The sequence below is a fragment of the Ceratosolen solmsi genome, unplaced genomic scaffold (genome assembly GCF_000503995.2).
Source record: "Ceratosolen solmsi marchali unplaced genomic scaffold, CerSol_1.0 scaffold53, whole genome shotgun sequence".
Taxonomy (NCBI): domain Eukaryota; kingdom Metazoa; phylum Arthropoda; class Insecta; order Hymenoptera; family Agaonidae; genus Ceratosolen; species Ceratosolen solmsi.
In genome coordinates this window covers 1950424-1976716 of record NW_011948441.1, presented here as the reverse complement: position 1 = coordinate 1976716, position 26293 = coordinate 1950424, and the positions used below count along the sequence as shown (strand labels likewise).

At 24.9% G+C, this 26293-nt stretch overlaps 3 protein-coding genes across 3 annotated transcripts in view; 2 read left to right on the top strand and 1 right to left on the bottom strand.

Annotated features, from left to right (window-relative positions):
• ss (aryl hydrocarbon receptor spineless) overlaps positions 1 to 191 on the top strand; it is a 64613-nt gene extending 64422 nt beyond the window's left edge. The window contains exon 15 of the mRNA XM_011503947.1: positions 1 to 191. This exon is cut by the window's left edge and continues 46 nt beyond it. The gene's annotated coding sequence lies outside the window, so the exon portion shown is untranslated.
• A 6322-nt stretch (positions 192 to 6513) lies between these two features.
• On the top strand, positions 6514 to 14661 carry EloA (transcription elongation factor elongin A). The gene is made up of 11 exons (XM_011503946.1): positions 6514 to 6766; positions 7824 to 8117; positions 8196 to 8314; positions 8931 to 9461; positions 10833 to 11227; positions 11661 to 11851; positions 11972 to 12159; positions 12904 to 12995; positions 13066 to 13265; positions 13520 to 13829; positions 14192 to 14661. The coding sequence occupies exons 1-11, from the start codon at positions 6692 to 6694 to the stop codon at positions 14269 to 14271; spliced, it is 2475 nt and encodes an 824-aa protein (XP_011502248.1). The 5' UTR covers positions 6514 to 6691; the 3' UTR covers positions 14272 to 14661.
• Positions 14662 to 17004: 2343 nt separating this feature from the next.
• On the bottom strand, positions 17005 to 23791 carry wda (will decrease acetylation). Its single transcript, XM_011503944.1, has 10 exons — positions 23376 to 23791; positions 22142 to 22299; positions 21722 to 22061; positions 20853 to 21088; positions 20237 to 20416; positions 19659 to 19811; positions 19113 to 19260; positions 18868 to 19036; positions 18381 to 18564; positions 17005 to 17555 (listed from the first exon to the last, which is right to left on the bottom strand). The coding sequence occupies exons 1-10, from the start codon at positions 23505 to 23507 to the stop codon at positions 17435 to 17437; spliced, it is 1821 nt and encodes a 606-aa protein (XP_011502246.1). The 5' UTR covers positions 23508 to 23791; the 3' UTR covers positions 17005 to 17434.
• Positions 23792 to 26293: the final 2502 nt, after the last annotated feature.

Genomic DNA, 26293 nt, shown 5'->3' with positions numbered 1-26293 from the left:
TGCAGCTCTTATAACCAAGAAATCATACTGTAATATATTTATCGTTTGATTGTCGAGTCTGGGACGAAGAGGATTCACAGAAAGCTATTTACTCCAAAATTCTCTTCCTCCTATTAAATACGTATTTTACTTTGAGCCGATGCAACCGTCAATTTCCCTTTTTCCACTTCCTTTTTTCATTATACATACTTTTTTTTTTTTTTCAAAACGCGACAAATAATACGCATTCTGTGATATGTGTTAGCTAATTTATCAATCTTCACAAGGATTGTCTCCGGGAATTCGTGCGGACTTGGTGTTGGCCCAGTTTTAAGTACTTGAGGGATTATTAAATAAAGTGAAATAAGAATAAGTAAGGAGGCAAAGCAATAAAATAAGAAAAAAAGAAGAAATAAGAGAAAAATAGGTCATGTATCATTCCTTTGGCCGGAATCGAGTCTTGCCAATAATTTTGTTAATAAGTTTGTAATTTTGTGTACTTAATTAATTTATACGCTATTTATGTACGTGCAGTATGTAGATGTTGTTAGCCAAGCTAGATGAGACTTCCACGAGCCTTATACTATTTACTATCAGCAAATATGATAAAACAAATGTGAAATACGATTGGCTAATGTGAAAAAACACGATGCAAATCATTGTATAAAATTTGGAAAAATTCCTAAATTTAAACCTACGAATATTCCATTTGTATATGTATTTAAATTCATAGACATTTAAGGTAGATGGATTAACGAAGGCACTTAATGGGAAGAATAAAATAAAAAAAAAACTAATGTACAATATACAATCACTAGCCGAATTATCCTCTACATAATTCATAAATTTTTCTATTAACTTTACGAATAAGATTCGTAATCACTTCTCTTCTCCATCGACATTCTTCTTTTCTATCTCGCGAGTTAGTTTCCCAGGGTATATACACAAATGTAAAGAGCCGGGGAATCCAATGTATTATTATGTTATAGCCCATTAACGATAAGTACTCAAATCTAGTCCTCGTACGATGCGAATTTGATAGTTATTACAAGACATACGAAGAAAGAAAGAAAGAAAGAAAGAAAGAAAGCAAAAGTTATTACCCTTCTATCATGCTTAGACTGTGATAAAATGCTCGCTCACTTTTGCAAATATTAGCTTGTGCCCGTCTTTTTCCGAATTCATCCGGCTGACGTGTTTCTCTCCCCTTCATCGAACCCACGTTTATTATTTCCACTTCGCTAGCTCAGGTTTCGTTTTCATTGAAGAGCAAAAAAGAGAAAAAAGAGAAAAAAGATCACGCATAAAATATTGACCTTGATCCACCCATATTTTAAATAAGTAAAAAAAAATCATTACCATCGTTCGGAGTATTTCACATCTTTACATGCAATATTAATCATCTCTTTGTCATGCGTAACCTCGATGAGCCTATAAAAAGGTGAAACAATGAGTAATAGTGTGTGGCGTGTGCGTGTGCGTGTGTGCGTGTGCTGTGCTGTGGGGGGGGGGGGGGGGGGTAAACGATGCTATAGCATTTATATTTGAACTTTTTAATATCGATGGGCGATCTCTGAAATTGAGTGTAATTTCTGAACATTGCGTAAGCGAAATGGAAACAATCGACGATAATATTTTAAACAATAATGATTTAGGTGATTTAATAGCAATTCATCATTAGCTGTACATTGTACAGAGCCATGCATAGACATGCACACGGTTGCATGAATGTAAACGCATCTCCCTTTCGTACGTAAAAAACAACATCTATGCATGCGCATTTAGAGACACATATGCATGCGCACACGGATAGTATCATCGAACGAAAGTTGCGATCGATTGGGATCCCACGAGTCTCTGATGCACTGCAACAAGTGCAATAATACTCAAGGTCGTGTCTGTCAAGATATTTCGTTTGATTCGATTTGTGTAATATAGCACGCTTTATTACAGACGTGGGCTCGAGTCCAAAGGAGGGGCGATCGATTAAAAAATTAAAAAAGCCAGCGAGAGCATTTTCACAGTTACAGCATATATTGCGTATATCACTGTAATACATGTATTATACAAAACATATGAAAAAATAATAAAGACGATAAGGGATCGATTGACGTATGCGATACCCTATCTCCTATCGTACTAGTATATTATATCGATATTTAGTCGATTTTATTGTTTACTCCGCTCTCTCCTACTCAATCGACAAATCTGATATTTTGCGCGATTATCGCGATAGCCAGTATTGTTATGTGCACGCGTCCTTCCGACCATAATCCCAGCGACAATTGCGCCCTGGTTGTCTATTTTGAGTTCGGTATCTTCGGCCGAACGTCATCTTGGCTTTGAAACATTTTTTTCGACGAAATAGTTATAATCTAATCTCTCTCTAAGCGATTCTTTATTACGCCATGCATTATAACGCAAATCGCGTCATGCCAAATCATAACAAAGTCGAATAATTTCATTCTATATATTATCAAATTTCTCTCTGATCAGCATTAAATCATTCTCAAAAATTATATTATACTATATAGAATCTTACTACTACGATATACTAAATCCACTAATAAAAATAAGCTCTACGTGAACGAAAAATTGAAAAAATGTATCAAATGTTTATATATGCAATAAATTATGCTAGAATTTATGAAACTCTATCTTTCTTTATGATCCTAACTATTATTTATCCTGTCTCATTCATACACTCCAATTTTTTAAATCCAATAATAAATTGTACTCAAATAATTACAAATCACTTTTTTTTTTATTTATTTTTTTTTTTAACGACTTTCAATTGGCTTCGTATGTTTTTAATAATAATACACTTTGACATATAAATTTGATTTTGAATCAAGTACAAGTATCATTAGAATCATTGTAGAAAATTAATTTTACTGCGCTCAGTCATAATAAAGTATTAATTAATACATAGAAACTTATTATTTGATAATTTGTAAGGAATAATAGATAAGTGTAATGCATTTATATCATGAGGGATACCAACGATTCAATGTTAGCGCGCTCGTGACGTGAAACCCGACTTGCCAGAGACGCCAGAAGATGCATATCCGATTGCATTTAAGAATAAGATATCATGCGCATGTGCAAATTTTGAGTTATAACATCCAATGGGAGACGTAAATTATTTTCGTAATTCCTATTCTGTCCCAGGTTAATATCTGGATCAATCAACATCGAGCATTTACGAGGCTGATAATATATTTATTTTATGAGGAAATTTGTTATTTCATCTTTATAAGTCTGAATGAATTTCATTTTATAAATTCAAAAAATCAAAACAGATATTTTATCGAAAAAGAATATTATTTACTCTCGATGATAATTTTTAGACACACTGTATAATTCAATATTCTTATTGCGCGCAATTACAGGATACCGTAAAAATGAACTATTAAAAAATATGCTTCCAAAAATGCATTTGAAAATTTTGCATTAAAATTAGAAAGCAAATAAATTCTATCTAACAATTACATGACAACATCCCATCAAGTATTAATTTAAAAATTTTCGTTTACTTGAAATAGATTTGTAAATCTAACCACTTGTACTACAAATTAATCGTATTTATAAAAATGGTCGAAAACAAAGAATTATTTATTGTTAATCCCGATAAGCCAATGAAATTTACTGTTGTGAATAATCATACTATGCTAAATATAAAGAAAAATCAACTTTCCAAAAAGATTGTGGTAAAGAAGACATTGATCAATCTGTCATACAAAGTGTTTGAACAAATTTCATTTAATAATATTTGTAGACATTTGCTGATATAGTTTGGTATACTGAATATTATTTAACCATTTGATTAATATCATTTTATTCTATTACTTTTCTCAAATAAATTAGCTTAATATTATTCATAATATCATTATACTTTATTTTTTATTAAAAATTATCCGATAAAAGCAGCTTTATAATTTAGCCTAATGTAAGTTTATATTAATTCAGTATAAGTTTTATGTCAATTTATACTGAGTAGTAAAATTTTATCCACATCGCTGTAAATTTAATATTATTATAACATTCTATAATACTTATTGATTTTTAAATTTAATAGGATCACGGTGGTATAGAAGTACCTTACGATATAAGAGACGACGAATGTATTGTATTAGCACAAAAATTTAATGATGAATCGATGGATGAAAACATTTTTCATATTAAATATGTTAGAGATTGTATTTTAAAAAATAAAATATTAGATTTACAAGATTATCGGTAATTGTATAAATACTTAATACAATTTCATTTTTGTATACTTTATTAAAAAATTAATACAGAATTTATTATTCAATTGTTTACCATAATTTATAGATTAAAAAATAATAGAAATACATCAGCAATTACAAACGATGAATCCATTGGAGAGTGTGCTTTGTAAGTTATTTTTAATATCATATACACATGTTATTTTTGTATTGTATTAAACCGAAAAAAGTATTAATTAATTGTAAATAATTAGTGCCAAAAAAATTTTGTCAAACAAAAGTATACCTACACATAATCGTACACCAGAAGAAGATCTAAGAATGATTGAACAATTAGAAAGTACCTTGTAAAAATACATTAAGGATCTTATAGTTGTATATTAACAGAAAGTTAAAGAAGAAAATACTCAGCAGCTACTTAAGTCATACTATTATCCATATAAGACATTTGGTAAATAAATTCCCAGCTTTCAAATTATAATGTTATTTTGTATGATATATTTATATTTAATATTGAATAGTTCAAGTGCTCAACTATAAACTGTAAAATAATTTAATTTTTGTATTCATAAAGATTGTTTATTTGTACACCGGCGTATTATTAATACACATTACTAATTTATTTTGTGAAAAAATATTAGAATAAAAGTCTAAATTAGGTGTAATATAAAATGCATGATTAAATATTTTATTTTGATTTGAATGTGTAAACTCTAGTGTAACTATTTTCTGACTATATATATATATATATATATGTGTATATAAAATGTAGAATTCTACTTTATAAAGTTATCTGTAAATTTGCATTAACGCTAATAATCCATTCAATTATTCCATGTGAACTGTATGAATTATATAATAATTAACGTATTTAATAGTACTGAATTCCTTGTTTAAATATCGTTTAATTTATATCTAATTAAATGATTTGTACATTAAAGAACTTACGACATGTACTCCATTACTTTGTAGGTTTAATTACATTCTGAATATGTGAGTGAAAATGTGACAAATAGTTTTAGACAAGTAATAAACAATTAAAACAATATTTTAAAGTATTAAGAAATAACTAGCGACTGCAAGTTGAAGATAAAGTAATAAAACTCCTGGAACCAATAAATAATGAATCTCGAAAATCATTTTTTTATATATTTTAGTATTGGTATTTTTTAACTGAATAATACTTTATCTACTATTATAGCATTATGTATAATTATATGATTACAATAATTTTTTGAAGTAGTATACAATAAATGTAAATTCTTTAATGATGTAACAATACAACATGAATTATTAATCTTTAAATATTAAATTTTAAATAATTTATTTTTAAATTCATTTATATTTTTCAGACAGTAATAATAATGCCTAATTTATTCTATTGCTGATATATTTTTAAATCAAACACTAAAAAAATTTGTCTTAAATTCAAATAACCATTAGTTAATTATTGTATAAATTGTTGACTAATTAAAGAATGGATAAAGTCTTATTTTTATTATCTTGCAAAACAAGAGAAAGTATTATAAAGTCTAAAATTTATGAATTTCATTTTATATATTTTTTAAATAATAAAAGTATATTATGCATTTTTATTTGATTTTTTTATGAAAAAAAATAAGTCTGTAATCATGGATAATCAATGTGCCTCGTTTCTCATCCATTTATCGAGACGAATATACGACATCCAATCATCGTGAATCTGTTCTTAGTGGATGGACGATTCAACAGGATCTGATCACTTTGATTTTAGGATTAGTCTAAGCGTTTATTTATCACCGATAAAAATAATTTATTCATCTCATGTTCTTAAATTGAATTTTTTAAGTAATGGACAAATTTTGTAATTAGTTTAATGTGCATTATAGAATTTTCGTAAAAAAATAAGGTTTATCTTTCAAAAATTATAATAAAGGGAAAATATAGTACAATTTAAGAAAATTAGGGCATAAAAATGGCGATATTTTGTTTCCATTAATATTAATACAATTAGCTATAAATCGAAGACAGTATCGAGTTCACTTACAATATATATTTTTATATTACAAAAGCATATATATATCGAGATACTACAATCTGACAATACAATGATCTGCTAGCTACCTAAAACTTCACATATACTTAAATTTCATCTAATATGGAAGAATACAATAGAAGATAATTATTTAATAGATCCTTATCGTGCACGTTCAATTTTGTATAACTGAACATTTGGGGGGAATAAATGGGAATTAGCCATGTGCTAAAAAGGGGGGGGGGGAGAAAACGAACGAGGATAATCTAAGCGTTGAAGCTTGAAAGACACACTAGCATTAGTATGCGTGTTAAAGAGAAAGAAGATCAAAAAGAGTAAGACGTTATTATTGCGAAGGTAGTGTGTGTAACAGGACTAGTGTGTAGGAACTAGAAACCAGTGTGTCACAGTCTCACAAAACATCTGTAGCACTTTGCTGCTGACTGTTACTGACTACTGAATTGCGAACATGTCGATGTCAACGGAAGAAAAGATTCGCCACTATCAGAGAAGCATCGATAGATCTATTCTTGACAAATCAAGAGTAAGCAAATTCAAATCTCGTCCACTAATACATTTAAATAAATAACAAAATGTCTTTCCTTTATGACTGGGCTTATTTAATATTCATTTTTTTTAAATATTATCTTTCCGTCCTTATGGAAGTCAAATTAAATATTAGTAAAGTATTTTAGGCTTAACATTTGAGGTTACTCTTAAACCTTTGATATACATAGAATAAAAAATATGTTTGAGAAAAATATTAAATTCTAATTTTTTTGGGCATATATTAAGTTTTATGTATTTCGTTTATAGAAAAAAGTTTGTTAAATACTTTGCATAAGCTAAAAATTTAATAACTCATTGAGAAATGTGAAATTTACATATAAATTAATAATTCTGTTTTTCAATAATAAATTATCAAAATTGATAACATAATATTTATCTATTTTCTTATATTTTCTTCTTTGCATACAAATTTGCTCTTATGGACATTTATAGATTTAGCTAAAATAAAAAAGTTTATTCAAAACAATTACTTTTTCTTGATATTTTTATTTTCAATATACCGTATATGTATAGCTTTTATTAATAACTAGATATATCTTTCATTTATAAAATTAACGATATTAAAAAAAGCTTTACATTGTATCATTTCTTTTAAATAAAAGATTCTCATTACCACTTTGTAAACTATATAAATTTGATATAAAATATTAATTTTATATATATATATATATATATCATTTTTAATTAAATATCTGGATGTAAAAGAAATTAATTTTAATCAACTTATATATTAAAATATAATTTTAGAAAAATATTACATTTGAAAATTTTCAATTTTTAAAATATTTATTAGTAAATACTATTTTAATTTTACTTTATTATATTTTGATATTGTTTTTATAGTTCTATTAGAAGTGAAAATAAAATAGAATTGTATTAGTTTATTGATTAATAAAAAAGTAGGTTAGAAAATCACAATTATTATTTATGCAAATGTTTTATTGTTAATTTTAAAAACTATCATTATAATTATAAATAAGTTATTACGTGCATAAAGAAATGTTAAATAAAATTTCTTTAAATAATTTCAGTTATTACATTGTATTGAAATACTATCAAAATTACCAGTGACAGTACAGCATCTACAGGTAACTGGAATCGGTCGTACAGTAAATGCTCTTCGTAAAATTGAAAATGGTGTTGGAGATGCAGCTAAGCGCTTGGTAGCTAAATGGAAAATAATGGTAGCAAATACTGATACTAGTGAAGAGGAAGATGAGGCCTGTGTGCCAGATGTTCCCGAGAGCTATGAATCACCAGAATGTGATTCTGAATCAGAAAATATAATAAACGAAAGCAGAGGCAGTAACATTATTCCACCAGAGGTAAAATGTTGAATATAAATATTGTATTTAATTATTTAAACATTTTAATTTTATTATTATTATAATAACTATTCGCAGGCTTTAAGAAGACCAGTACTTTCCCCTTCTATCATTTTAGATGAAGATATTTTGTCAAACACCTCTCCTTCTACATCAAATAATCACATAGCATCTGATGATGAAGAAAAATTGACAAGGTATTTTTCATTTGTTCATATTATTTTATTTCATATTGATTTAATTTATACCTACAAAAGAAATCAACAATGCATAATAAAGGAACCTGACATTTATTGCATTGTTAAAGTATTAAAATTACATTCCATTTGTATTTATATAAATGTTTATATAAATTAAGTAGGAGTATTTTAAAAGTTACATAAAGTTAAATAGAACAGTGTAATAGGTGAAAGAAGAAGCAATAATATTATTCCGTTTTATAGCATATAGCTCTATATCATAATTACAAGTATTGATAAGTGACTAATTTGTTAATTTTAATGAATCAAATAAAATATATGTAACAATGCTCATTAAAAACGAATGAAATTTAATTAAAAAGTGTAGGTTATTTGCTAAATATATTAATAGTGATTTATTATTTTTAAATAGTTTTATAATATATTCACAACAATATTATAGGAGCTTAACGTAATATGCTAATTCATGTAAAATAAAGTTTTTTTATAAAAATTTGAGTTTAATAAAGATTGAACAGTACTAAAGAATATATAATAATGTATTATTATTATGTAATAAATATTATGTAAGGAATTTAACTAGAATTTGTACAATTTATTTTTTATGTTACAGCCATAATATCTCAAAGGCTAAAAGTAAAATCAAATCATTGGATATTAATTCAAAATTTACGAATTCTAAACACTTGTGCCACAAAGGCAAAGGTTCAAAAAAAGAATCAAAATCTAAAAGAGACAAACATAAAGATGAGTCTGCAAAGGTCAATAAGAACAACTTAAAAGATCCAGAAAATATTAAAAACAAAAAAAAAGATAAAGATAAAAATAAAATCGAATCATGTACAAGTTCATCTTCAAGTAAAAATAAAAAATTCTCAGATGATGAAAAACACAGAAAACGAACATATGACTCAAGTTCGAGCGATGCAGAAAATGATATTAAAAAAAAAAAAAAACTGGAAAGTGAAGAAGAAAATGCATATAATGAAGAATATGTGATAAATGATGAGGGATCAGAGGATGAAAAGAATTGCAGAATGCCCTCATTAGACAGTCAATTAAAAGAAAAGTCTAGTCTGAAAAGTATAAGCCAGAGTGATAAAGAAAAGTTGAAAGAAAAGCATCGCAATAGTTCCAGCCATGGGTATGTTATATTATATTTAATTTGGTTAATCTAAATCATAATAGACTATTGAATTTTTAATTTATTTTAAAAATTTGCTTACATTTATATTATTACATAAATACAATAGAATAATGTCAACAATAATTTATTTTCTAACAATGATATCTATATAAATATGCACTATTTATAAATTTGTATTCTCTGTAATTAATATATAAGATGAATAAAAATAATTTATTAAAATAAATTACATCATAGTTTCTATTATAAATTTATTCTATAAGGAATACTATTTGCTCTAAATTATTGACAAAAAATGTTAGTAAAATTATTTTATAATTTAATTGAATATATATAAAAATTATATCACAGATTCATTAAAATAGATTTACATATTTGAAAAAATATTTATAATTTTATAACCAAATAAAATAAGACAATACTTTGTAATGTTTTAGAAAATAAAAAAAAGTAGCTTAAAGAATTGTAATTTTGTAAGATTGTAAAAATAATTGAGGCACATGATATATATATATATATATATATATATCATTTTTATTTCAATATATTCATGATTCAATAAATCATATATTCAAAGAAAGTAAATCTAAATTCTATAAAATTCTCGTGTATATCAAATTGGTTTATTTTTTACAGCATATAATTTATTTAAATAGAATATATAATCATTGACTTCTATAAGAGTATTACTTATATTGTTTTATACTTAATATTACAAACGTTTATAAATCCTTTTTTTTATAGAAAAAGATGATCACTAGTTATAGTAAAAAATCTTTTATTAGTTAAATCAAAGCTTCTGCATAAATTTTTATATAATGATCTTTAAAATTTTTGTGGAATGTTACAGATGTTATCATACACGTTATTACATGTAAATACTTACATTTTCAAATTAATGGTTCAATTTTGATTTCTCAAAGTTTATAAATTTATAATTTATAATGATAAGCCTAAAAATTAGCTTTCTATAATCTAGTAGATGACGATTTGATGAATGATATTTAATAAGCGTACATACATACATACATACATACATACATACATACATATACAAATAAAATCCATTAGTCATAAAAATTAATTTTTTATAATACTACTTTAAATAAGTACCTACTAAAATTATAAACTATTATATGATTAAGTATTTCATAATAGCACTTAATAATAATAGTATAATTCTTTAAAACTTCAATATACGTAAATCTAAATCCAAAAATGTTGAATGTTAACTTAATGTATGTTTACTAAAAATATATAAAATTAAAATAAGCATCAATTGTTTTCATTTAATGAAAGATTAATTTATATCAAAATATTTTAGTGTAAAAATTATGAAGTAAAATAAAATTGTATTGCAATTTTCAGCAAAATCAAAAAGCACGAATCCAGTGAAAAGTTGAAAAAGGATGAAAAACAATCGAGTTCTAAATCGAATGAATGTGCAAAGGAAAGAAAATATAAAAATGATGAACAGTGTAATAAGGAATCATTGAAATTAACATCAAGTTCCTCCAGTAATAGGGATCATTCTAAAATAAAATACAAGGATAAAGATAAACACAATAAGGATAAAGTAAAGGAATCAAATAGTAAAAGTCATAAAGAAGAAAAAAATACCACTAAAGATGATAGAGGAAAATGTAAGGAAAATAATGAAGTCAAAGAACATAAAGAATCCAAGTCACACAAAGTACAAAAGGAACACAAAGAGAAAAAAAAAACAAAAAAAAGCGGTTATGGTGGAATAGATTGTAATTCAGGTAAATTTTATAAGATTTATATTTAATAAAATCCCTTTTACTTGATAGAATAACAATCATCTAATTATAAATGTAATAATAACTTGTTTATTATGCATGATTTCTTTAAATATAATAATTAATGAATTTGGTTTATTAAAAAATTAAATTAAATGTAGTCTTTAAATAAAAAACTAAAATGTACAGAATCAAAAAATTTACAATTTTAAGAATGATTTTAATTATATTATTAATTATTTTTAATTAGTTATTTAATTATTTATTAAATTTAATTATTACATATATGAATATATTTTATATAAAACATTATTTTTAGTTTTTAAAAGTCATTGCTCATTTTATTGGAAAATTCATCTATTCATTGAAAAAAAAAAAACCAAATAATATTGTAGTATGACGAAAAGTTTTAAATTATTTTTAATTTTACTTTCAGGTACAAGTTTTGCTGATGCTCTTGGTATGTGTACAATGTTGCCACCGTCAAAAAAGAAAAAAGAAAGTATTTCTTTAAATTTATCAAAATCAAGTAAAATAGACCAGCCAAGTGCACAGTCAAGTCCAGTTATACCTTCCAGTAGTAAATGTGTACTGCATAAAGTGAAGAGTGAACCAGATAGTCCAGAAGTAATAAATCATAAATTATTTATTATTACCTTATTGTTTATTTAAGTATTGAAAAATTGTATAACTACTTTCATCATTACAATATTATTTAATTTATTTTTAAATATACAACTTTTTCAGTCTTTACCTCTTTTGTCGTCTAATGTTAAATTAGAGCCACTTAGTAGAATCGACGAAGAAGTTGATTTAGCATCAACTTTACCAGAACCTAGCCCACATTATAAACCCTTGCCACATTTGAATCATGCTCAGCGTAGACAAGACGAAGATAATATGTTATCTCAAGTAATTTATGCTAAAAATCAAAGGTGATTTAAATATAAGAAATTTCTTTTAAAAACCAGCTTGCAATAAAACTTATATAAGAATGTTTATATTTTTTTATATACTTAATAAAAGAATATTACCCTGTTTAAGTAACATTTATTGCAGTTTGTACTTGAACGGATAATTTATTAAGTAAAATTCAGAAATATTTTCAATTGCTCAAAGAAGATTGAAATTGAATGAAATTTTTTATTAATAATTAAATTTAAATTTTGTATTTATATATATTTATTTATTTTTTTTTTTATTTTTTTTTTTTTTTTTTTTATAAATGTAAATTAAATTTATTCCATTGAAGTGTGTATAATAAATATTAAAAGCAACATGATGAATATATATTGCGGATATGTGTTCAACAGCATAATATTTATTTACAACTTTTCTATTAGCTAATAAACGATTTAATTAAAAAATTACGATGTAAGAATTTAGTATTAAGAAATTTCTTATTATAATTAAATTATTATTTGTAGCATATACTTATACTTTAATTATATCTTAAAAAGTTCGTTATGTAAACTTTAAATTTTAAAAGTAAAAACTAATCATATTTATTGTGATGTAAAATATTCTGTAATGGTTTCTACTTCATTTAACAAAATAGTTTTTAAATTTTTAATAATTTTAAGTAAAAAATTAATTATAAATAAATGTTGATTTTCATGTTTCTCATTAATTTACATTATTATTTAATAACTAAATTTTATAATTTTATAATTTTACAGAACAAAAGTATATTCGGGCAATAAGATCGGTTACACGAACGTACCAAGTCTTTATGAAATGTGTATTCGAGTACTTATTGAAAATATTGATGGTAAGTAATTTAAAACACTTTTTATAAAGTAATGAAAAGGACTAATTATTAACATCGATTTTTATTAAAGCTCTTGAGTTCACTGGTGGCGTACCTTATTATATAATTAAGCCTGTACTCGAGCGTGCTACACCCGATCAGTTATTCATACTGGAACATCATAATCCTTATTTAATTGAAGATTCGGATCCTCTTTGGAAATTTCATTGCAGCAAAGATTTTCGAACTAAGCAAAGAGAAGAGATGGAGACATGGCGTGAAATGTATATGGTAAATGAAATATCTATTTTTAAATTGTTATAAAGGTAGTTGTAATCGTAATTTTCATTTAAAATAATATATTCCCATAATTTCAAAAATATAAGTAGTTTATTAATTATTACTTTAAAAAATGTATTTAAATTATAAGAAGCGTTATTCTATATTATAGATTAATTATACTAAGTTCTTTCAATTAGTGTTTATCTCGCAATTTTAAGTTTAAAATAATTTCCTGAAATTAAATCAATAAAATGATTTTTTAGCGATGTCTTGACGAACGCGAAGCAAAACTTAAAGCTTTAACAGCCAATATAAAACAATCAATAGATAAATCAACACCTGTAAGATCAACAAAACTAGCATATGTAGATAATGTAGTAAAACCACCTCGAAACGTGTTACGAAAACAGGCCAAATATGGCACAGCCAATTCTTCAAGTAAAGTCTCAGATCTTAAAAAGAAGTTAATAGCAACATCTGGAAGTTGCAGCAGTAGTAGTGGAAATAGCGGTAGCATGTTAGAAGAAAGGATCACCGTACCTCCACCGCCCGTCGCAAGAATCCGATCGTCTTGTGAGTTCTTATGCCATCATAATAAAATTATTTTATAAAATTAATTTAATTACATTATTAATACATTAATAATTTCGATGTCCGAATGTTGAATCTAATGTAATAATTAATATTTCTAACTTTATACGTTTCGTATAATATTGAGTTTTTTAAAAATAATCTTTATACTATTTCATACTTATAAATGAGCATTTATATTTAAAAACATAAAATTCAAAATAAGTTAAAAACTTATGATATTTGCAATGTATATATAATTTACTATCGGTCACTATTATATCTATATAAAGTATTTTATTTTTTGGAATTTCAATTTTTATCTATTTATAATTTAACTAATTTTGTATAATATTTAATTTTAGCATCATCTACACTGAAGAAAACAAAGGCTCCTTTGATGGCAAAGGCTCTTCAGGCAATAAAAGGTCGATACAAGCGATAGTACCTAAAGTTGCACATATTTATGAAAATTAGTTGACAGAATTGATTCTCTTCTGTCCAACAATCGCGTATTTATATATATATTTTTTATTACGTTTCGTAATAATTTCTTGCTAACAGAACAGCATTAATAGTGTCGATAAAATGTAACAAAATCGATTTTGTTTCGACAATTTCACAATTTATAAAGTAAAGGAAGCAAAATAGAAAGTTAAAACGTTATCAAAATACTTCTATGAAAATGTGCTTCAAACATTGTACTATATACATTGTGGAGATAAAAATTGTAAACTGTGTACCTTTACTATACGCAACTTAAATTTTTATGCAGATCTTTGAATAAAAAGATAAAGAGTTTGAGAGGAAAGCAAAAGAACAAGACAGAGATAGAGAGAGAGATAGAGAGAGAGAGAGAGAGAGAGAGAGAGAGGGAGAAAGGAGAAAATATACAAAATATACAAACGTAAATTTTTTAAATAAAATACGTTGTGATTTACAACAAGAAATATTGCTTCTGTATTTACTACTTATTTTTTAACATTTTGTTAACAAATGTTACAGGTATTACGTTTTTAAATATATTTTACAAGAATAAATGAATGTATGTAATTATGGATTGTATCTATAAAAAAAATGCCTTATGTTGAATTAAAAAATAAATTGATGATTAATTATAGAAAAAATATGACATATATAAAAAAAATCTTAAAAGCACGTGCAATTTTATTCTGTTGAAAATCTAATCTGAATTATATTGTTTTCGCGACGTATATTAAACTCGACTGAGTTAATAGTATATTTCTGTGCACTTTATTAGAGTTAAGCTTTTATTATTTATATTCTATTCGATTTTATACTTAGTACGATGATTAGTAGGAAATCAAATTCCTACGACACAATGAAATACGATGTACAAAATTTTTTGTATTTACATCCATTTTTATCGTTCATACATTCAAATACAACTAAAAATTTAATAATTTATAAGATTAAAATGAAACTAATTAGAAAAAATTATTTTTAAAATTAACATTACGAGATTTTTTGTAATAGTTTTTAAATATAAATTTTAATGGACTTAATTAAAATCATTTATATAATTTAATATACTGTGATAATTTTACTTATATACATTCGTAATACATTTTATATTAAAAATATTAAATATTGACTTTTTCTTTTTAAGAATTTAAATAAATTTGGAAAATATATAATGAAAATTAAATTTCAAATACTATATTAATTACGTTTCTAAGTATGTAATATAATTAGAAGTTTCAATAAATAATACATGAATTTTTTAATTTTTTGTATAAAAACAGTTGAAGTTAAAATTAGCTAACTACTTGCAGGTACTATTTATTCACACGTTAAATAAATATTTTTCAATTCATGTTCAGGAAAGCTAGTTCCATAATATTTATTTATAATAAAACATGTACTTAAAAAATTGATCTATTATAAAATATTTAACTATACAGATTTATTTGTATATTTAATTTTTTTTTTTGTATTTCATTATATATTTTTAGAATAAGCATTTGTCTTACTTTTATTTCTGTGTGATAAAATTCAAACTTATAAATTAATAATAACATGACTTTAACATTACATATTTTACGTTAGTTTTTGTTAAATAAAGTTTTCATTAATATAATTTGTTTACTTATATTTTACATTAAACCCATCTAATTATAATTGAAATATTTACATTATTTAAAAATATGAACTCATTAATAAAAAAAAAAATTAATTACTTTTTGTCCTTCCAAAGCCCATTGGATTTATATTTTTTTTCAAATTTTAACTCTTAAGTACAGACATATAATTTTGTTTGCATAGAAAACCCCTGTTATAAATGAATCAATATGAGTTATGAATTGAAAAATCTTTAAATATAGTTTGAATGTAATACTAAGGCTTCGTGTCAATATGAAAATATGGATATCAATATTTTATCTTTGTACACAGTACATATAACATGATAAAAATATTTGTTTCGGTAAAAGAATGTTACTGATTAGGAATTAATTTTGTATAAGAATAATTTTCCTAATTAAGTATAACCTCATTGATTATATACTACTTAGTGAAATAAAACTTAATTATTACATACTAACAATTAAATATAAGTTAATTACCACATACTAGTTATTTTACATCAAAACATTTTTACATTTATAAATGTTATCAATAAGTTTAATAAGTTTTACTACTTAATTTTTAAAGTAATATTTATAAACTGAACATTGTTAACTTTAACGTACTAAATTTTATTTTAATAAACTAAAATTATTAGATAAAATTACTAAACTACTATTAAAATAGTAAACATTTTAACAAAGATTAATGATCAACCTTAAAATTGAATAACTTTACAGTTCATTTGTACATGTATTAATACTTACAACATATAATTTATAAAATTGTGACATTACTTAACTATAACTAATAGATATAAACTTTTTTTAGATTTTAATATCAAAAAATTTTTTGTCGCTTTATATTTTGGAAATCTTAAACCCTTATGACACCCTTGTAAAGATTTATTAACTAAATATTTGTTGTCATTATAAACAGCACTAACATCTTAATATATACAAAATTGTATATTAAAGTAATCATAAAATGTAGTAGATACAAATTATAATTTCAGGTTGCTTGAAAAATAAATTGTTTGTTTTTAAATTTTTCTTAAAATAATTTATCAATTTATTACTAAAAAGTTGCTTAAAATATAAAACGACTTTGATCTACATGCAAATGAAACTGAAAAATCGCATGCCCACAGATATTGATTTTTGTCATACATGTTAACTTAAATTATACAAAAATTTTCTTCATTGCTTATGTTAGTAATAGGAAGTAACACTTTAAAATTTGATGATGCTCTTCCTTACTTTAGTTCATTTTTCTTTTTTCATCACATGTATACTTTAAAGTCGTAGATTTTTATTTACATTTTCATTTAATAGTAAGTAGTTTATGATGAGAATACTAATTGAGTTTTTGTCACAGCCACAATGGTACCATAGTTTCAATAGAATTACGGAACCCCCACTGAGCTATCGATCGAAGAAAGGTCAACATGGCTTTTCAATTCTTTAATGAATTTAATTATATTTGGTTTAAAGAACTATTATTGCTAATATTTACGCGAGAAGTTACGTCGTGCCGATACAAACAAATGAATTATTTTTGCCGTAATAACGTAGCGAAAGAATGCTTGAGCAATTTGTTGCATATGCTTGAGGATTGACAGTAGATGTGGGATTCGATGAGCCACTGAAATATTAATGATATGACAATTAAATAAAATAATTTAGATCGAGTTAAAATGAAAATTATAAATGAATTCGATTTAATTTGAATAAAAAAAAAAAAAAAAAAAAAACATATATATATATATATATATATATATATATATATATATATATATATATATATATATATATATATAATATATATATATGCTATTTTTATATGTCGAAATATTTTAAAACTACATTATTTTTTAATAATTATGAATTATTAATGTCTTGGTTATAAAGCAATATGTAATACATTATAAATTTTGAATCACTTGAAAATTCGAGTATTATATTGAAAAACTGGTACAAAAACATGAAAAACCATCTAATAATTAGATTATATTAATTTAGAAAATTAATTGTTCCTGTAAGCTTACACTTCTTTCATTGTATTTCATAACAGACAACAATTTTTTAATTTTATTGTGTTTAATTTATATGCTATTTGAATTTTATCGTTTCTTAACATCCAAATACATTTATATAATAATCCATGTAGTATATTTATTTAAGTGAGACTGCAATAAAAGCTTTCTGAGTGTATTGTAAGTGATATTTACAATAAAGTAAATATTACAATTGTGCTTGATTCTTATTGTATCTTTTTCGAAAATGCGGATTACCTACTAAAGTAAACTTTTAGTAAAATGTGAGCCTATTATCTATGTTTCTGGTAATTTATAAGAAAAAAATGACATTAAGATGTGCAGATAAAATCTCACTATTTTACTATTTTTACATTTCGAATAATAGCTTTTGCTGCATTATAATATATCAATTAAAATTCAAAATAACTCACGTATTTCCAGTCTTGATATACTCCTGAGTTGACCATAAGTGTACTACACCATCCAAACTAGAACTAGCTATAAACTCACCATCAGAGCTCCAATCTAAATTCATCACTGAGTCCTGATGACCTTTTAATTCCGTAAGCATCGCGTTCGTTGTTAAATCCCAAATCGATATACATTTATCATCGCCTTAAAAAAAACATTGAAGCTATATTTAATAAATAATTTCAATTTATAATTTATCGAAGGTACATAAAACCCTCTCTATATAAACTCTAATTCATTCGGACCTTGGTCAATATTAACGTTAAAAAAATAATTTAATTCAATGTATATTATTGAACTATTCATAATTAACATATGTCCGAGACAATATAATTACACTTTACCTAACGGACAATATATATTTAGATTAACTTGTAAATCTCAGTATGTTTAATATGAATATATACTTTCAAATACATGCTCAAGCACAGGTATGGCAAAACTTACCAGCAGAAGCCAGGTACTTTCCATCAGGACTAAAGGCAAGGCTAAAGATCGTTGACTGAGCACCTACATATACCCTTTTCAAATTACCATCATCTTTATCCCAAAGTCGAACAGTTTTATCAGATGAACCAGTTGCCAAGTACCGAGTATTTGGATGAAACCTTACGCACTGAAATGATACATCCAATTTTTAGAATCTCAACTATTTATCGATAGTAGATTAAGAAAAGTCATTGTTATTTTACATTCACATCCATAAAATGACCAGCATATATCCTAAGTGGAAAAGTTCTGTCTAACGACCATAGTTTGGCTGTCCTATCATGCGAACCAGTTGCTATATACAAATTAAATACACTTGTATCCATACACCATATAGGATAATTATGACCACTGAAAAAACAAATTAATAATAATGCACTCATTTATTGACAGTAACTCAATAATGCTTATTAAGCATATTTTCATTATTTAAAATTGAAAACAATGAAATAGTATAAAATTCATAACTATATCATTAATAACTATATTTTTATAATATACAATAATGTCAATTTATAATATACAATAATACACAATAATGTCAAATAATATTGTATTTTTTAACTTTATTTTATATATTAATATTTATTAAATTATTAACTTCAAGCTTTATTAAAATTACATTAATATCAATATTGAAGTAAACAAATTTTATTATTCATTTTTAATTAAGTAGATCGATTCGTTGTAAATATCAAGACTCAAAAATAAAATTTAAAATAAACAATATTTTTAAATATATAATTCACCTATAAACAGCTGCACAAGTATAATCGTTGAGTCTCCAAGCTCTCATGTCTCTGTCGCTAGATACCGAAAGAAGAACCTCAGGCTCAGCAATAAATCTCATGTCATGGATAACATCCGAGTGACCTCTGAGTACAACTGCACCAGCTTCATCGCTGCAATATTATGTTAAAGACATTTCGTATTTAGAAATTAATTACTAAGTATTTATACATAACTTATATTTATGTATATTTATATTTATATATAATTTATATAATATTTACCCTTTAAATCGATCGATCTAACTAATAATTCTTTAAAATAAATAATACAATTTTGATAGATCATTATAAAGCAAGTAATGAATTTACGATTTTCTATTTTTTTTAATAAATATTTTGTAAAATAAAGAAGATAAATTCCACGTAAGGAGTAAATCCGGACGTGTTAATTGTAAACAAATTTGTAAGTTAAGATAAAAATTGATATATTGAAATATTTACCATTGAATATGAAAGATAATTTACCATTCCATCTGTCTCTAATCTATTAAATATCTTATAAATATGAATACAAAGAAATGTACTTAATAACTTACATTTCATCGTCGTCTAATGCTTCAACCGTGGACGAATGATTACAAGCCAATTTAATACTCGGATTTCTAAACCTTGGCCTTGTAAGAACTGTTTCACCGATACCCCAAAGTCTAATTTCTGCTGTACTGAAGCCTGCAGCTAATTTATCCATACTCGATGTAATAATACCGCAACTAGCACTTTAAAGTAATGTAAAATTTCTTTAAAATAAAAATCATGTTATTTTGAAAACTTAGTTATTTCTTTAAATAAACTTTCAAAGACGATTTATTTGCTTTGCTTATTTTATTGAGAATACATTATGTTATATTAGGTTACTGTAAAAGTAAAAAGCAACGTTTAGTTGCCCATTATGTAATAAATAAATTTTATCTACAATTATTTTTAGCGTTTTATCATTGTGCAATTGTATAAAATTTGTTTTCCAAATTTTGCTGTTACCATTTAAAAAGAACTTAACGAAAACAAAAAAAAAAAAATGAAAAAAAATGAAAAAAAATGATGCTTTTTAAAGTAACGCATGCGAGCAATCGATAAAACAAAGGTAAATCCAGAAATTCTTAAAAGAAATTTATTAGACATTATATATAAAAAAAATCCATTAAGTTTCATTACTTTTCAATGGCATTATTAACCGCGAATATCCGAAGCGGTTGGTGAGCACTATTTCGCATCAATCTGATAGCTTCCTGTAACTCGCGCATCTCGCGATCAACGCCGGTGCCACAGGGCTGCTCGACGTGGCCATTTATCGTTATGTCACCTTTCTTCTCGTTTTCCTCTTTGTTTTCATCGACCACGGAGTACAGGTCCGATAGGTTTTTAATCACCGTAACATGAGTATTAATTACCTAAGAATTAAGATAAATAATTATTAACAAATTTATTGCTTTTAGTATATAGTAATTTAAACTGTTGGCAATGCCAAACAGAGTACAGGACATGGATTATGCTTAAATTATTACTATCAAATTTCTTTTTTAATCGAGTTTTGATCTCAATAGTTATTTATTAAAAATTTGCGTTTCATTTGAAATAAAATATTACTTTGAAAAATTATGGAGTAAAATGTATCTAACAAAATATATAGTATATAATAAAAATGAATTTTATATTTATTATATATTTATATATTAGCAGTCTATTCACAAATTTTGAACATTAAATATGGCGATTTTTATCGATTGACACTTGAAATTAGAGTTATTAAGTGACATTTAGGCAATACTCTCTGTTAAAACAAAAAGTAAAATATTTTTAATTATTATTTATAAATATTATTTGTAAATAAATACAATTAACATGTTTTACACATTAAGTTTAAAATACATATAATAATTTATTATTTTAATGAATGTTTCGATTATTGGGGATTTTAGTAAATTTAGTAAATTTAAAAAATATAAAGTGCATTATAAATGTTAAAGGAAGTACCATTTTCTTTAAATAAGTAACATATTTAAACAAGATTTTTTTAATCTTACCTGCATCAAAATAACATGGCCATGCTTAGTCAAGAATTTTTGTAAGATAATATGGGCTTCATCTGACAAATCAACTTTATATTTTCTAGTTCTAAAGGCATTAACAAAAGGTCGCAGTTCAATATCTTGTATAGAAAAGACACTCGATAGTTCTTCCAAGAAATCCCTCTCTGTATCAGAATTAAAGTCTGCCTGATGACTCTTCATAAACTGCACAGCTGCTTGCCGATTGCCAGCATGAAGCATTTCAAGATATAGGTGACAGAACACTGGATATAAAATACTTTTTAATTCCATTTTAAGTTTATCACTTGACAGTCCATTTATACAATGCTTTAGCCTGAAAAATTCATGAGAGTTTTGTTACAATAATAACCTTTTAAATTAATAATAAAAGTAGAATATAAAGGAGCAACTAACTTTTGATAAGCTTGATCTGCTGCTGTTACATCGTTAGAAATTGCACTGAAAACTATGGAATTATCTCTGGAAGTACTACACTCGGCTGTAACACTCAACGTCATCTCCTCACTACTGCGACAGTAAGTCTTTTCTGGTTTCTTAAATATGTCTATGTCCTGGAATTAATAAATATTTATATATATAAACAATTATAAAGAAACTATAACCTATATTTTTTATTTTACTTTTATGAATGGTTAATAAATGAAAGCTATTTCAAGAAAATACAAAATATTTTCAATTTAACTTAAGTTTCTGCTCCTTGAATTCTAACCAAGGCAAATAAAATAATGTAAATTAAGCAATTATAATTTAAATAATGTCAATTACTTCAAAATTGTTAATTTATTCTTATAAATATCAAAATACAATAAAATTGATAAAAGATTTACTAAATTCAAGTAATTATTTTTAATAATATTATTAATAAAAACAGTATTAGCGCTCGTGTACTAAAAAAATTATTTGGATATATTTGTCTGTATAATAAAGATTCCAGATAAGTTTAAATATTTTTAATTAATAGAAAGATTTAGGTGCGTTTGGTCTGGAATCGTATTAAACTTTAATTATATCAAAGGCATTCCTTGCTTTTAAAAGTAGAATAAACGACAAATTTTATTACATTGCAACTGTACTTTCAGTTTTTGATTTTGACTAAAATTCAGGTTTATAACTTCCAATCGACGAATTATTGACAATTATAATAACTTACAAAAACTAGGCTCCATTCATAAATATAAATTTTGCATTCGGATAACCTATATATACTATTATCACATTTAATTAAAAGTATTGAAATTTAAGAGCTGCTTCGTGTGTACAATATTTTACAATGTACCTTACGTGAAAATTCTCTAAAAAATTAAACAAAAAGTATCTTTACAGCCAACTAACCAGTTTAAAATCCATTCCCGGTTAAAATATACATAAGTGGAAACACGCGAGAACTGCCGTAGCATCTACGTCGATAAGTTAAAATCCAAAAACCATGATGGAATTTTCTAAAGAAATGGTTGATGAATGCACGAGTTCAAAAAAGTTCATCGAGTGAAAAATTGCTTAAGAAATCAATATCGCGCCGCTTCAGATCCTTTACAAGGCGTAAACAACATTAGAGGTTATGTTGTACGAGACTGCCGCTGTCGTTGCGGCGCATTGCTTGGGATTGTGATTTAACGACGAGCCTAACCTGGTAGCGTCGACGCTTCAGATAGGATTCAACGGTCGCGTTGATGACGTCGAGCTTTGTGCGTTTCATCTTCATCTGGTCAGAACGTTTCGTTGAGCTCGTGGACGTAACTTGTCGACAGGGCAGAACCATGAAGACCGAGCACGTTGGACGCCATCGGGAAAAGACAGAAACAATGTATAAACACGCATCAGCGCCTGTCTTTACGTTGTTACTGCTACTTCTTTGACGACTATTCCGGTATTTAATACTGTATCCAACTGAACTAACAGGCAATCAGCGACGAATTATAAACAAATGTCTATATTTTGGAGTCCTCTGAAGCCTCGATTATCAAGCAGTGCTCGAAGCTTTGGAGCCTTAGAAGCAGTGCTTTGAAGTTTGGATACTTGACATGAACGTTAAAACGGTTAGACGAGGAACTAGCTTTCGGGCATGCGCAGGTCTACTCTCATTAGCTCGAATGTGCATAAATTGTAGCTTTGTTGAGATAAAAGATTTTAGGTCATCAAGCTACAGCGCGAAAAACTTTAATTTTAATTCGCATTGAGTTTTATAAGTCGGTGGATCACATCAAATCACTAGGAAAGCCCTTGTCAATAATCAATAGAATTCGTTTCAATTTCAGTTCGATTGAGATCAATTTTTTTTTTAATTATCTCAAGAACATACTAATACGTTTATTGTACAGAATTGTCGATGATAATGTATAGCTAATTTTTATTTTTGATAGATACAAAACGACTTCATAAAGTTTAAAGAAGATATTTCTTCCTCGTTTGTATGCTCATTATAGTTCCTTAATTCATATTTTTCAATAAAACTTATAAAAAAAAAAATAGAATGAAAATTAAAATATGAAATAGCCTTGTCTAATAGAAAATATTATACCTTGTTAGTCACGTTAATTACTACTTGAAAACATAAATTTATTATTAAATACTTATAGTAATTTAATTATTAAATATTATTACCTACTACTTAATTAGAGAAATAAAACTATCATATATAACATAATCGCTGTGGATGTAGTATGTGATTGACTTTTTAAGCAACCACAGTTATGCAAAATTACCAACTAAAATAATTAATTTTTTTCTACAAATATTTTAAAAATGAGTAGAATATGGTTTACATAATTTTTTATTACTTACAGATTTTTAATATGATCCATTCAATATTAAAGATAACCATCATTAAAGATAATTTAAATTGCATTGAGCACCAATAAATTACATTATAAATAAGCATAAAATAATAAATTATATATAATAAATATAAAGATTTAATAACGAAAGTAAAGAATATTTCTTATATATAAAATGTAGATATTAATGAAGTTCATAAAAAACTTTCAAAGTATAAAATTATGTAGTCGATCGTATTATGTATCGATCATTGAGTAACGAATGCGTGAAAATTCTAAAAAGCTTACAAATAATAAAGTAAAGTTTAAATAAATTTATATAATTTTATACTAAATTTCTATGTAAATCACAAAACCATTGATTGTGTGTATATTCATATCAACAAAGTAATATAATGTAACTGTCTCAATAAACATAGGTCATTTAAATTAAAAATTGTTTTATTATTTATTTATTAAAACTTAATATATATATATATATATATATTTATTTATTTATCTAAGATTTAAATGAATCGTAATATTAAAAAATAAGTAATCTTTCGTAATTGTATCATTTCCTTTTTAAAAGAAAATTCATTTACTTATTATGGATACAGCATTGATATACCTTTAGAACAAATAATATGAAGAAATCATACATAATGATATCATAATTATAAGGCTTAATTTCTGAATATCTTTTTTATAATAGAAATAAGCATATAATTAAATGTAATATCTATTGTATAAAATTTTTTTCTTTATAATTTTGACATTCTATTTCAATTTAAAATTATTTAAATACTATTTTGTCATTTTTAACTAATTAACAAATAAAAAATGATCTATATCGCTAATAAAATATGAATAAAAAATAATTTTAATAAAACTATAACAACATTTTTAATTATGATTTTTTAATCTAAATATTGAAAAGATTATTAAAATCAATAATTAATAATCGATCGTAATTAACAAATAAATATTACAGTAAATATTACAAACAAATAAAATATATGGTTATAAATAAGTTTTATTAGAAATAGTATTATTTTAATTACAAGCCATCGTTAAAATAATAATGAAAATATAAAATTTTTATAATATTTCAAATATTTTATACACTCACGATAAGAATATAAATTATTTATAAAAACTTATACTTTTTATATAGTATTTTTATTATATTTTTTAGTATTTGTAGAAAATATAATATTTTTTATGAAATAAATCATTTGTTCACTTATTTGTAAGTGGCGGTATAACAAAAACCAATGAATGAAAAGTTAAACCACGCAAATTGAAATATATAAGAGTGACTGAAATTGGTAAAAATGTAAATGATTTATAAGTTATACACATTTTTCATTCGTTACATTTACCAATTATATATAAAAATTCTTTATTTTACATATTTTTAAACCATTAACCGCTTATTATTTATGTCGCTGCACAGAAATTAAAAACAAAAATTATAAATTTAAATTATACACTTTACACTAAAAGTTATTGTATTTATAATTTAGGAACCTTCACATATATGATATATATATATATATATATATATATATATATATATATTTGTTTATTATGGTAAATCAGTATAGAAAGCGTAATATTGCAACGACGGTAGAATAAAACTTCTACACAGCTTATATTCCTTACACGGCACATAACGATTAACATACGACGCACGCACCCATCAAATGTTTACAAGGGCAGCATTTACTTTAGCTTAAACGAGAGAATTTTTAGTTTCCTTTCTTCATCAAATTTGCACGTTCCTGGG